Source organism: Chrysochloris asiatica, unplaced genomic scaffold (assembly GCF_000296735.1).
Source record: "Chrysochloris asiatica unplaced genomic scaffold, ChrAsi1.0 scaffold00442, whole genome shotgun sequence".
Lineage (NCBI taxonomy): Eukaryota > Metazoa > Chordata > Mammalia > Afrosoricida > Chrysochloridae > Chrysochloris > Chrysochloris asiatica.
This window is the reverse complement of record NW_006408960.1, coordinates 1,022,769-1,037,876: the sequence shown is the minus strand read 5'-3', so window position 1 is coordinate 1,037,876 and position 15,108 is coordinate 1,022,769. Positions and strand designations below refer to the sequence as shown.

Genomic DNA, 15,108 nt, shown 5'->3' with positions numbered 1-15,108 from the left:
GGAGTCTTAGCCTGCGGAGTTTGAGAGGGCGGGGCAGGCATGGCCACTCAGTTGAAGAACAGCCTTTGCTCGGGGCAGTATGGTCCATAACCAGCTGCCTTTGGGTGGACCCTGATTCCTGGCGACCAGGGCTTCCCTTCAGGTCACTTTAGGGTGCACTTGAACTGCCAACTTTTCAGTTAGCAGCCCAGAGCTTCACTACTTACTCAAGGACTCCCAGCAGGGTGAACAAAGACACATCATCTATGTTCCAAAATCAGAGAATGGAACCTCATTTGGAAATGGAGTCTTTGCAGATGTAATTAGGGATCTTGAGATGAGCTCATTCTAGATTATCTGATGACCAGTGCCCTTATTAGAGACAGGAGAGGAGCGGACACAAAGACATACACATCACAAAGACCATGTGATGACAGAGGCAGAGATTGGAGTGATGGCGCCTCCAGAAGCTAGAAAGGAAGAATACTCCTCTAGAGCCTCCACAGGGAGCGGGCACAGACTTGCTGACAACTTGAATTTTAACACTGGCCTCCAGATGGAAGAGTGACTATACATTCCTGCTGTTTTGAGCCCCCTAGTGTGTGATACTTTGTTATGGTGGCCCCAGGACACTTAAGATGGGGCAACGAGGCAAACGAGAGAGTTAGGGGAATTTAGGGGTGCAAGTAGAAACACACCTGGCTGGCTGCTTACTGGAAGGATAGAGATTCCACTTCACCCAAAGGCACCACAAAAGAAAGACCTGGTGACCCATTTCTGAAAACTTAACACTGAAAATCCTATGGAGTCCAGTTCTACTTTGACAATGGTTCTACCAAACATGATGTCCTCCTCTAGCAGTTGATTCCTTCTGATGACCAGTGAGCTGGACAATATTCTGCTGTGATTCATTAGTTTTCAATTGGCTGGTTTTCAGAAGTAGATCACCAGACTTCTCTTCCTAGTCTCTTTTAGTCTGGCAGCTTGGCTGAAAGCTGTCTACCACAGGAGACCCTGTTGGTATCTGAAATACTGGTAGCATAGCTTCCAGCATCACATTAACACGCAAGCCACAGAGCATGACACAGAGCTGTAGGACTCAGGAAATAAACTTCCTGTCACGCTGTGGATATAAGTAGTCTGTTGAAACAGACTTTGAGAGGGAGAAGCATCTCGAAGCTGTGGATCAATCCCCAGTCTCTGTTCATCACCTTTGATGAGTTCTTCCTCCTTCTCTGCTTCTGGAAGCCTGTACTCAGTAAATAAACTGCTGGGGGTCAGAGCTCCTCACACCCCGCTGTTCACAGCGTTGCCTGGGAACTTTCAAATGTCACACACCTAGCTGGCCATCTAAGACTCAACTACTGGTCTCTCCCCAGGCAGAGCAAAGAAGTGAAGAAAATCACAAGCTTAGGACTAACAGACCATGTGAACCACGGCCTCTACAACCCTGAGACCAGAAGCAATTGATGGAGCCTGGCCACAACCGACCGCTCTGAAAGGGATCACACTAGAAGGTCTTGGACAGAGTAGGAGAAGAATGTACAACAAAATGCAAAATCATAAAGACCAGACTTAACTGATCTGATAGAAACTGATACAGATGTGACACTATAGCCCTTAGATACCCTTCAAACCTGGAACGGAACCCACCCCCCAGGACTACCTTTCAGCAAACAACAGACAGACTCAAAAGTGAACAACACGACTTGTGAGGGACGTACTCTTCAATACAGTCAGCCACACAAGACCAGACAGAAAGCACAGAAGGCAGGGAGGGGCAAGAAAGGACAAATGGTAACGGGGAACCCAGGGAGGCAGCGGGAAAAGCGCTGATACACCGGGGAGCTGCAACTAATGTCATGAAACAAAATGTCATTGTTGAGTGCAAAACTAATTTGTTCTATGAACATTCACCCAAATCTTAATAGTTGGTTGTTGTTGTTTTAAATTTAAGCTAGTGAAAAAAAATGTCCCATGGCTGCCACCAGAATCCGGGGAGCTGGTGGGAGTGGGGCTGGGGTAAAGGTACCCCTGTATGCAGCCAGGCTGCTCAACAGTGCAGACTCCAGCCGCTTCCTCTCTAGATGCCACTCTGCTGGGGAATGCCCAGAAGCCCCTTGGCTCAAAACATGATCAATTCACGGAGGGTTTCCACTTTTTGTCTCTGGCCCTGATCATGGCCTGAGGGTGCACTAAGCACAGCAGGTAAGTCTGACTTTTGATCCTGATCTGGTGCCTTGGTCAAGGATGCATGCTGAGTCCTAAATGGTCCTTCTCAGACCCTCAGCTACTCAGTGGAGAATACCTGCCAGCTCTCTCTCTAACCTAGGTCAGAATCTAACCCAGACCATGCCCAGCCCAGCCTCAGTGGTCTCACTGACACCATCCTAGGCCATCCATCAGGCTCCTCATGAATCCATCCATCCACTCATAAATCCAACCATCCATCCATATACCATCCACTCATCCATCAACTCATGAAACAACCCATCTGAATCAACCCATTCACCCACCCAGCACCTTTTCCACCTGTTCATCCACGCACCTGTCCACCAACTCATGAACCCATTTACCCTCTCATCCTTCAGTACCTCCCTGGACATCTGTCTCACTTTGCTACCCAGGGTCCACAACAAGTCAGTGGCAACTCTGTGGTACCTGAGACAGACCACACTAGAGCTCTACCAAGGCCTGTCCCTGCTCAAGCCCAGTTCATAAGTGTCTCCAGCTCATCAGGCAGGGCCATGCCACAACACAGTGATGACCTTAGGGTCAGCTTAACTCAGACTCACACCATCAAATCCAAGACGACACATCACACTCACGTCACTCTATGGTTTATAAACGTTCATGGCCAGTCTCAGTACTGAGCTCCCACCATACACAGGTGCTGACTGTGTACCTACGACCACCCCCCTCCCACTTTCTGAGCCCTCATACCCTCCCATCTTTGGGGACAGAGACCTTGGATGCCTGGGGCAGCACATTCTTCCTCTCCACCACAGGGGCTCTCACTCACCCACGCACGATCCCACTCTCCAGATAGTTGACTTGGATAAACTTCCCGAAGCGGCTGGAGTTGTTGTTGTGGGCCGTCTTGGCATTGCCGAAAGCCTGTGGGTAACAGAAGTGGGTATTCAGGTCATGCTTTCATCCAATGGCCAACACCAGGCATTCCCGGGAGTGCAGAGAAGGGTCAGAAACACTCTGGGTGTGGCAGAGGCACCTCCAGTCTGGGGCTGGACCAAGAGCTCTGAAACGCTTTCTTTTGAACAGTTTGTCATGTTAAAATATACATACAACATGACATTTGCATGGCAACCATTTTTAAGTGTACAATTCTGGGGCATTACTTATAGCATTACTTGCTGCACAAGACCTTTTTAAAGTGTTGAAAAGCAAAGATGTCAGCTTGAGGACTAAGGTGCGCCTGACCCAAGCCATGGTATTTTCAATAACCTCATATGCATGTGAACACTGGACAGTGAATAAGGAAGAACATAGAAGAACTAATGCTTTTGAGTTATGGTGTTGGAGGAGAATATTGAAAGTGCCATGGGCTGCCAAAAGAACCAATAACTCCGTTTTGGAAGAAGTGCAGCCAGAGTGTTCCTTGGAGGCCAAGATGGCCCAACTTCATCTCTCATAGTTTGGACATATTGTCAGGAAGGATCAGTCGCTGGAGAAGGATGTCATATTTGGTAATGTGGAGGGTCAGAAAAAAAGAGAAAGACCGCCCCCCCCCCCCAAACGAGATGGATCAGCAAAGTGGCAGCATCGATGGACTCAAGTGTGGCAACAGTAGTGAGGTTGGTCCAGGATCAGGCAGTGTTGCGTTCTGCTGTGCATAAGGTCGCTATGAGTTGGTGCCAACTCGATGGCACCTAACAACAACAACTTATAGTCACCATGTGTCACCATGTTATACAATTACCACCTCTCATCAACTAATTCTAGAACATTCTCATCACCCAAAAGGAGACCCTGCACTTATTGGCAATTACTTCTCACCCCTCCCCCAGTCCATTACTATTGTTAAGTGCCGTCAAGTTGGTTCTGACCCATAGCAACCTGTATAGGTTTTTAGAGGAGCAGCTGGTAGGTTTGCACTGTGACCCTGTGGTTCAAAGGCCAGTGCTGATCCTACAGTGCCACACCAGGAGTCCTAGCAGCCACAAACCCACTTTCTGTCTCTACGGATTTGCCCGTACTGGACATTTTATGTAAATGGCATCATTCATGCTATGACCCTTTGTGGCTGGCATTTTTCACTCAACATGATGTTTTCATGATTCAGCCAGGTGGTAGCAGGTACCAGGACTGGATGAGCAGTATTCTATTGTGCATTTGGGCCAAACTGTGTTTATCCATCCATTTATGGGTAAATTTTTTGTGTCTAACTTTTGGCTGTTGTGAACAGTTGCGACAAGCATAGGTGTAGACGTAGGAATGTTTGAGTCTCTGCTTTCAACAGACAAGAATGATTTTTACGTTTGTGAATTAGAGAAAGAAAAAAAATCCAAAGATAATGTCATAACTCATGAAAATTCTGACACCACTGACGACAGTATTCATCAGTAAAGCTTCCTTGGCACACAGCCATGCCCACTCATTGATAAATCATCTGTGTCTGCTTTCGAGATACAAAGGCAGATAGAGCTCTACCGCACCTGGCCTGTAGAGCACGATGGACGTGTTTATCGCTGGGCTCTTTACAGAAGAAAGAGGCTCCCCCTGGCCTTGGCCCACGTGGCTGGGTGGAGACCGTGGAGGTGAAGATGGCCTGCCTTCTAGGAGTCCAGTGACTTAAACAAGTGGAAGGTTTTTTAAAAAAACCTCTTCGAGGAGTCCTGGTGTAGCACTGTGGGTTAATGCACTAGACTGCAAGGTTGGTTTGAACCACAAAATCAGTGGCTCAAGCTCCCCAGCTGCTCCTTGGAAACCCTTTACAGGGTCGCTATGGGTCAGAATTGACTTAATGACACTTAACAACAACAACAGGTGTTGGGAGCAGAGTGCAGTGACTGTGCAGTTTGGGGGGCTCCCTTCTGGGGCCTCCCAGGAAGCCAACCAACCCATATCCAACCAGATTATGACAGAGAACACCCCCACCCCTCAGAACCCACCACACCAAGGGGGTTAAATAGACAGAGGGCCTTGGAAAGACTGGGACAGGGAAGGAAAAGCTGGAAAGGAGGTGGGGCTGAGGGAGGATTCCCAGGACAGTGAGTGGCAACCCCAGATCTCTCTCTCTGTATCTAGCCCCCTGGTTGTGTTTAAGTGCACGGGCTCCCAGGAGAGAGGTGCTCCAGGAAAGAGGCAGCTAGGGCCACAGTAAATAAAAACAAATCAACAACATTTGCCACCAAGTTGAGTCCTACTCATGGTGACCCGTGTGTGCAGTGGCGGTGGAGGACCTTTCAGAAGCAGTTCGCCAGGGCTTCTAGTCTCCCGAATGATGTGGAAATACATTTCTGTTCTTGAAAGCCACCACTCATGGGGCTTATAGGACAGCAGTTCTAAGACAGTACGACATAGCAACTCTGGGTGGGTTCAAGCTTCCAAAGGGTTGGCTAGTAGTTGACCACTTGTTTGTGCTACCCAGAAGCTCCTGGGGTCTATCTAGAGCAATCTCTAGAAAAACAGCCGGGACTAGGGCCCTGGGAACACAGAGTTTGGTTGATGGGGAATGCGGCCACCAGCCACCCCACCATCCGTTCTGAGATCTGGCTCCGAGTTCACCGACTGCTCCCAGGAGGGGTGACCTCATGTGTCTGGTATGTGATCCCAGCACATAGCGTGTCTCAACAGCCAGTCTAAAAATATCCGGTTTGTGTGATTACATGTCTGATCCAATGAGGAAAGCCTGGCCTGGTTCATACAGTGAGGGGAGCTATTGTCCTTTCCCAGAGAGCCATCAGGGCACAACCTGGCCTGGGATATAATGAGTGGGGTCAGGTGGGAGGAATGGAGCAAGTGGTCCCTGGGTGCAAGGTTGGGGAGGGCCAGGTGCCAATGCTATCTCCCCATAGGCCTGAAAACCCCTGAGTTCTGGCAAAACGCTTCCAGGAAAGGCTTCCACATAACCAATTTTTCCTCTTTCATAACAGAGTTACAAAAAAAAAAAAAAAAATTAAATGTAAGTTGTATTCTTTGGGAAACACACACATACACATACACCCTTATTAAGGGCTTTTGGAGTACTGGGTGGTTCAAATAGTTAAGCTGAGCGCTTAACCAAAAGGTAGGAGGTTTGAGTCCCCAATCCGAGGTGCCTCAGAAGAAAGACCTGGCAACCTGCATCCTCAAAACCAGCCACTGAAAACCCTACAGAGCATAGCTCTAGTCTGACCTATGTTGGGATGCCACAAGTTATGGTTGATTCGGAGGCAAACTAGTGTTTTGGTTACTAAAAGTTTATAAAACTGATGGAAGAAGAAATAAGTGGCCCCTCCTGAAAAAAACAAAAACAAAAACAGAGGGAATGGAAGCAAACACAGTTGAATGATGATGCACAGAGGAGACTGTAATCATTACATTGAAACAATGGTGTAAAGCTGCTGTTCTCCCATGTAAATTATCACTCAGTTCACAATACAAATAAATAAATAAAAAAGAAATAGAAAGAAACGACCCCATAATTAAACCCTCTGGCCATGATTTCTAAGTAAAATTGGGCCCAGGCCTCGGGTTCAAGAGAGTCGATGGACAACCCCTTTCCCCCACCAACCCTGTGCCAGGAATGCCCAGAGCTGGAGGGTATCCAAACACTTTCAAACAGTTTTCATCTTCCAGATCCTTCTTTTGAAAAGTTTATAAAGGTTTCTGTGATGTCGAAAGCTTTGTTACCAGCATGATCACACACGATCAAGAGGTTTTCAGGAGAGCATCCAGACAGACTAGGGAGTCCTGGTGACTGGCTTTGAAAACTCTCACATGGAAAATCCTGTGGATCACAATAAAGAAGTGTGCACTACAGTGTTGGAGGATGAGCCTTGTAGCATGGAAGGCACTAAAAATACGTAAGGGCTTACAAAATGGACTAAAATATATCAACAGTTGTGAAGGTGGCACAGACTGGACCAGAGTTTTCTTCTGTTGTACCTGGGGTCATCGTGAGCACACTTGATAGCAACTAACATCAAAGAGGTTTCTTAAATCCGAGAAACCCACGGTTAAACGTCTTCTCCAGCTTATAAGATTCTAGGACACATTTGTCTTTCTAGCTGGGTAGTCCTTCTGTTGGTTGGAATCTTTGCACTTTAGGAAGAATGGAGAAGCAGTGCAATAGTTAGGTTTCTCTTAATACATGGCCTTTTTGGACCAGGGTTTATAATTCTGCCAAGATTTCCTAGGCCACAATCAAGTGAAGTGTTTGAATAGCTTACCATGCAAATGAAGTGCATAAAACCCTTGTGGGGATTGGTCTATCACTAAGCAAAACAGGTGACTGTGGCCTACCATGAAGACCAGTCAGTTCATGGTCTTGGTGGGAGAAATCGCCTCATAAAAGAGTTAATCCACAGAGATTGAAGGGGATTTAACTACCATCAAGAAGAGTGCAGTTAGTCCTTTGAACCTGGGGTCTTTGTGTAGAACCTCTTCAATCTACGAGACCACAAATGACACAAGATGGCATGAGATGGTGCCAGATGGCATGAGATAGCAGTTGCAGTACCAACAGTGAACCAAGAGACTGGCACACATGGCTGTGGTGGGCTTACTGGCTGCATGGAGCAAGAGCGGAGTGTCTTTGGGCAGGAGGCTTGCTGGTGGAGTGGTGTGCCTCTGAGAACTTCTTGGTAGTCACAGAGTTGTTACATTTATGCCAGTAGGGCAGAGGTTGAGAGGAGGCTAGCATGGCCGAGAGAACTTCTGGAGATGACTTCTGGGGACAGGACAAACCTGCTAGCTTGATTGAGACAGAGGCCTGCCTGTGGGCACGGCCAACAGAGTTGAGAGCTGTCCAGTTTGGAAGCAGTCCTGACTGAAGAACTGTATCCTTTCTCCTGAGTTGTAGCCTGTCACTGTTGTTAAGTGCTATCAAGTCGATTCCGACCCACAGCGACCCTGTAATAGGGTTTCCAAGAGCTGCTGGTGAGCTTGAACCACTGAACTTGCAGTTCAAACGACTTTGCAGTCTGGCACATTAGGCCACAGTGCCACAACAGGTCTCCCTGTATCCTGTAAGCTCTACGTTAATCCTGAGCCTGAGGTGGAACCTGCTAACTACTTAAGCACATAACCGTGACCATGGCCTGAGAGTTCTGTGCAGCAAGCCAATGAATTATCAAATGCAGCAGAGAAATAGTGCCATGGTAAAAATGGTTAAAAAAGAATCATCTTTATGCTGAGTTTGAGTCATTCCATCCCTCCTTCTGATACCTCTAGCTTACAGGCGGTAGGTAACACCACCATGCAAAGACCAACCCCACGCTAGGCTCCACGACACTCTTTCTTGTTTGTGCTCTTCTAAGAGACAGATAGAGTCCTGGTGTGGCACTGTGGGATAATGTGCTGGACTGCAAGGGCGGGTTGAACTGCAAGGTCAGTGGTTTAAATCCACCAGCTGCTCCTTGGAAACCCTATACAGGGTTGCTACAAGTTGGAACCGACTAGATGGCACTTAACAACAACAAGAAACAGATACACTGTTGCTATTTTTAGGTGAGGAAACTGAGGCACAGTGGGTCTACCAAACCCTTTCTAAGTCCCAGAGTGGGTGGCTAGCATAGCCCTGGGTTTGAACCCAGGTGTTGCAGGGTCATGCAAATGCTTAACACATTCAGCTGCTACCCGAAAGGTTGGAGGTTCGAGGCCACCCAGAGGTGCCTCAGAAGAAACTTCTGGCGATCTACTTGCAAAAAAGCAGCCATGGGAAGGCCCGTGGAGTACTGCTCTACTCTGACACACATGGGGCTACTTAAAGTCTACGTAACAGTTACTGGCTGAAGACTCAGGCATAGATTCTAAGTGAGGTACGCAGCAGCACTGAGTATCTTCTGGGCTCAGCAGGGACGTGGAGCAGCAGAACCAGGAGGCACGGCTGTGGGTCAGGTTCGCAGGGCGCATGCCCAGGGGACCAAGTAAGAAGAGGACAGAAAAACACACTCCCTAGGGTGTGATGATTAATTTTAGGCCAATGTGACCAGGCTAGGATTGCCACAGACTTGGCTAAACACTCCACTAGTTACTGCTGATATGTCATGTGCGACCTGCCATGATGTGAAGCAATCCAAGGCAACCAATCAGCTGAAATGGGAGTTTCTTGATGATGAGATTCACTTCAGACTCATTCTCTGACACCTGAACTCTCAACTTTGCTCTCTTCCTGTCACCTGGCCTATGGATCTTAAGATGTACGCCTTGCAGGTTTCCAGCCTGCCTCCTGACCTACAAGTCTTCTGACCGCTTGAGAGAGAGTCCCTTGAAGTCAATCACTGTTTCTAGCTCCCTAGTTCTGTTTTTTAGTAAGCACCAAAACACGAGGGTGGTGGTGGTGGGGACTTACAGCAGGGGGGCTGGGAGCAGACAGTGGGGGAGGAGGAGAGAGGGGAGGAAGTGAAAACACAGCTGACTGATTGAGCTGCTGTGCAGGGAAGGTGGTCAGAGGTCACAGCAAGAGTTGAGACAGAACAGGAATCAGGTGCAGGCTGGGGGGAGATGGGGTGTTGAGGGGGAGGGAGGAGTGATGCAAAAGGGGCAGCAGCCATGGTGGGAGGCAGGACATTCACCCTCTTCCTGGTCTGAACCACTTGTAGCTGTGGGGTGGGGTGGGGTATGTGTGTGTATGTGTGTGTGGTGTAGCACAGGAAGTAGAAGAGTCACCCACACACCTCCCCACTGTTCCCATTTCACAAACGAGAAGGTGAAGGCTCCTAGGTCTATTTCTTCCTGTTGCCAATCACCAGTGGCTGGTCAAGATAGATGAGCAGCAGGCACGGTGTAAGGACGGGGTATGAGCTTCCTCTACCTTGCCGGTCTCCTGCTCACAAGTCAGCACCACTCAGACCCTGGACAGCGTGAACTGTCAGCCACGGACATGAAGGAAATGTGAGAAATGCAGCAATAACTTCTGGGGAGGAAACGACGAAACCCAAACCCAGCCCACTGCTGATGAGCGTGTCCACCTGTGTCACGGCAGACCTATGCTCTACAGGGGTTTCTTGGCTGTAATCTTTATGAAAGCAATTTGCCAGGCCTTTCTTCTATGGAGCTCCTGGGTAGATTTGAACTGCCAACCTTTAGGCTAGTAGACAAGAGCACACTGCACCACTGAGGCTTTTTGGGGGCTAGGACAAGGCCCTCAGAAACAGACAGGTGCTCACTAGGGGCCAGAGTCTCAGAATAGCAGCCAGGGGGAAGGGGAGGAAGACGGTAGGAGCACGAGAGTGGGCCTTAGAGATGAAAACTATTATAAAACAAGTGATTTTATCTCATACTTTCACCAAATTTTGGTTTATGTTATAATGAAATCTGGTGATAGATTATAGAAAGAATAAAGAACAAATAAAGGTTTGATAGAACACTGTCTTGCTTAATTCTTATTGCATAAAAAATATTGGAGAAATTCATCCGTTTCCCATGGGCTTATTTTATCTGGTCCATATCCAAATCATTCTCTCTTGGATTTCTGGTGGCGATTCAAAAAATTCATGGAACAAACATTGATATACACATACAATGGAATACTCCACAACACTGAGAAACAACAATGAATCTACAAAACACCATATAACAAGGAGGAATCTGGAGGACATTATGCTGAGTGAAGTTATTTGGTCACAAAGGGATAGATATTGTATAAGACCACCTCTGTAAAAGTGAAGAAAAGGCTTTCAGGTAGAAGTTTTGTAACATAAAGGGGGAGTAGTTAATCTTACAAGGATTTCTGCTGTGGTGCTATGGGCTAATGCGCTGGATTGCAGTCGGTTTGAACCACAAGGTTGGTGGTTCAAGCTTACCAGTTACTCCTTGGAAACACTATACAGGGTCGCTATGGGTCGGAACTGACTCGATGGCACTTAACAACAACAACAGTTAATCTTACATTCCAGGAACAGAGAACCCTAGGACCATCAAGGGAGAAAAGTATGAGTGGAACATGGGACTCTAACCAGAGAAACAGTGACACCAAAGACGAAGGCAGAGATGATGACATGGTGAGATAGAGCAGCTGAGGACTCTAGACTCATAGAAAGAGAAAGGCTGTGTGCTGGTCGCCAGGAGGCAGGCTTGCAGAAAGTGCCCTTTGGCTGTTTAAATGATTATGTATTCCTGAGTATTTTTATGTACATCAAAACAAAACAAACAAAAACAAAAACAAAAAAATTAGAGGGAATCCAAGCAAATACTGTTGAATGATGATGCACAGAGGGATTGTAATCATTGCAATGGAACGGAATACAATAGGATGAGTGCAAAACCAATATTCTCCCATGTAAACTATCACTCAATTCACAATAAAAGAAGAGGTTTTCATGCTAAAAGAAGCATTCTATGGATGGTTAACAAGGGTGCAGGGGAGGGAGAAATGATTCACTACTTTGAGTGTGGATACCTGCTAACTTGGGTTAGGCAGTTAAAGAAAAAAGAAACTTTTCTTTTCATCTACTTGAGGGGAAACCATTTACGTTTCTTTTAGGGCAAATCATTTGGGAATTTCCTCATTTAAAAAAAAAAAAAGGAAGAAGAGGTGAGAGAGAAGAACATCTGGATATGGACAGTGGTGCCAGGTGTGCGGCATGGGGAGTTCGGCTGGTGTGGCTGGACTGGACATGAAGAGACGGCGGCAATGGCAAATGTTCTCTTATACACACACACACACACACACACACTGCTGTTACGTGCAGTCGAGTTGGTTCCAACTCACAGGGACTCTGTAAGGATTTACAAGGGAGGAGCGGCTGGTGAGTTTGAACTGTCTACCTATGGTTCAAACTGACTTTCGGTTCAGAGCATATCGACAGCGTCACACCAGGACACTCACTTTCCCCCTCTCTATCTAGGCTGCTGTTGTTGTGAAGTGTCACAGAGTTGGTTCCAACTCACAGCAACTCTATAGGCTTTCTGAGGAACAGCTCATGAGATTCAAACAGACCTTGAGGCCCAGAGCTTGTATGTATTTTGTTGTTGTTGTTAGGTGTCATTGAGTCAGTACCAACTCATAGCGACCTTATGCACAGCAGAATGAAACACTGCCCGATCCTGGGCCAACCTCACTACTGTTGCCACACTTGAGTCCATCGATGCTGACACTTGGCCAATCCATCTCGTTGGGGGTCTTCTTCTTTTTCTCTGAGTTTCCACCTTACCATACATGATATCCTTCTCCAGCGACTAGTCCCTCCTGACAATATGTCCAAAGTATGAGAGATGAAGTTGGGCCATCTTGGCCTCCAAGGAGCACTCTGGCTGCACTTCTTCCAAAATGGATCTATTGGTTCTTTTGGCAGCCCATGGCACTTTCGATATTCTTCTCCAACACCATAACTCAAAAGCATCAATTCTTCTACGGTCTTTCTTATTCACTGTCAAGCTTTCACAGGCATATGAGGTTACTGAAAATACCATGGCTTGGGTCAGGCGCACCTTAGTCCTTAAGCAGAGAAACACTGTCAGATATAGTGCCGGAAAATGAGCCCCTCAGGTTGGAAGGCACTCAAAATGCGACTGGGGAAGAGCTGTCTTCTCAAAGTAGAGTTGACCATGATGACGTGAATGGAGTAAAGCCCATGGGAGAAAAGCCCATGGGACCTTCATTTGCTGATGAGGCACAACTCAAAATGAAGAGAAACAGCTGTAAACAGCCATTGAAAATCGGAACAGGGAATGTACGAAGTATGAATCTGGGAAAATTGTAAGTTGTCAAAATGAAATGGAACAGATAACATCTATATCTTAGGCATTAGTGAGCTGAAATGGACTGGTATTGGCCATTTTGAATCTGATGACCACATGGTTTACTATGCCGGGAATGACAAATTGAAGAGGAATGGTGTTGCATTCATTGTCAAAAGAACATATCCAGATCAGTCATGAGGTACAACGCTGTCTGTAATAGGATAATATCCATGAGCTTACAGGGAAGCCCAGTTAACACCACTATTATTCAAATATATGCACCAACCACTAAAGCCAGTAAGGATAAAATAGAATTCTACCAACTTCTTCAATCTGAAATTGACCAAACATGCAATCCGGATGTATTGATCATTACTGGTGATTGGAATGCAAAGGTTGGGAGCAAAGAGGAAGGATCAGTACTTGGAAAATATGGCCTTGGTGATAGAAATGATGCTGGAGAACGCATGATAGAATTCTGTAAAATCAATGATTTGTTCATTCCAAATACCTTCTTTAGATAGCATAAGAGATGACTATACACATGGACCTCATCAGATGGACTGCAAAGAAATCAAACTGACTACATCTGCAGAAAGAGACAATGGAAAAGCTCCATATCATCAGTGAAAACAAGGGCAGGGGCAGATTGTGGAACAGACCATCAATTACTCATATGCAAATTCAAACTGAAGAAAATGAAAACAAGTCCACGAGAGCCAAAATGTGACCTTGAATATATCCCACCTGAATTTAGGGATCATTTGAAGAACAGATTTGATACATAAAACACTAAAGACCGAAGACCAGAAGAGTTGCAGGATGACAACAAGAACATCATACATGAAGAAAGCAAAAAGTCATTGAGAAGACAAGAAAGGAAAAGGTCAAAACGGATGTCAGATGAGACACTGAAACTTGCTCTCCAGCGTAGAGATGCTAAAGCAAATGGAAGAAATGAGTGGGTCCAAGAGCTGAACAGAAAATTTCAAAGATCAGCTCAAGAAGATAAAGCCAAATATTACAATAAAATGTACAAAGGATCTGGAATCAGAAAACCAAAAAGGAAGAATATGCCCAGCATTTTTCAAGCTGAGGGAACAAAAAATTCAAGCCTCAATTTTCATTACTGAAGGATTCTCTGGGCTTATATGTATAGAGATTTAAAAAAAAAAAAATCCATTCTCTTTTTCATGTCATTTTCCACAAACTTTTTGAAGCTCTTTTTATTGTTATATTATTTAGTTGGAAATTTAATTCTGCCATTGTTACATATTTATGGAAAGGAAATATTTATAACCATGGAATTTCCTCTGATTACTGCTTTAAATCCACCCCACAGGTTCTTATATATACACACGTCATTGTTAAGTGCTATCAAGTTGATTCCAATTCATAGGGACCCTGTAGTGTTTCCAATGAGCAGCTGATGGGTTTGAACTGCCTTGTGGTTTGCAGTCCAGCACACCAGGAGTTCACGTATGTGTGTATATATACACACACATACATATATCTGTTGTTAAGTGCCGTCAAGTCAGTTTTGAATTAAAGAGACCCTGTATACGGTTTCCAAGGAGCGGCTGGTGAGCTTTAACAGCTGACCTTGCAGTTCAAACTGTCTTTGCAGTCCAGCACATTAACCCACAGCACCACAACTTCTACACACACACACACACACATATATCTTTCTCCTAACTACTGATCTTTTAGTTGGAAGCCAAGAGCTTAATTACTGTGCCACCAGGTCTAAGGTGATACAGAAACTAAAATGATTGATGTTTTCAATTAGTACATTAAAAACATAGCTATAATTTTAGTTTATATAGCCCCTTAGGAGACCTGGTAGCACAGTTAAGTAGTTAAGCTCTTGGCTGCTAACTGAAAGGCCAGTGGTTTGAATCCACTAGCTGTTCCATAGGAGAAAGCTGTGACTGCCAGTCTGCTTCCGTAAAGGTTTACAACCTTGTTAATCTTATGGCGCAGATCTGCTCTGTCCTGTAAAGTTGCAGTGGGTTTGGATAAATCGTCCTTATCTAGGAACTGTTTGGTGCTGGTGGTTATGTGCTGTGGAGTTGGTTCCGACTCATAGTGACCCTGTACAGGGTTTCCGAGGCTGTAAATCTTTGCGGGAGCAGAACGCCTCATCTTTCTCCTGCGAAACTGCTGGCAGTTTCGAACTACTAACCTTAAGGCTCCTAGCCCAATTTGTAACCACTACACTACCAGAGCACCTTAGGAATTGTTTAGAAGTAAAAAAATTTTTCTGTTTCTTAAAAAAAAAAA

The 15,108-nt window shown here is 45.9% G+C and overlaps 1 protein-coding gene across 1 annotated transcript in view; it reads right to left on the bottom strand.

The window, feature by feature from the left end:
- Positions 1–15,108, bottom strand: part of MYO9B (myosin IXB) — a 109,759-nt gene that overhangs the window by 55,473 nt on the left and 39,178 nt on the right. Inside the window, exon 6 of the mRNA XM_006877133.1 lies at positions 3,002–3,096. Coding sequence (XP_006877195.1) covers positions 3,002–3,096 — 95 coding nt within the window. The remainder of the gene's footprint in view (positions 1–3,001; positions 3,097–15,108) is intronic.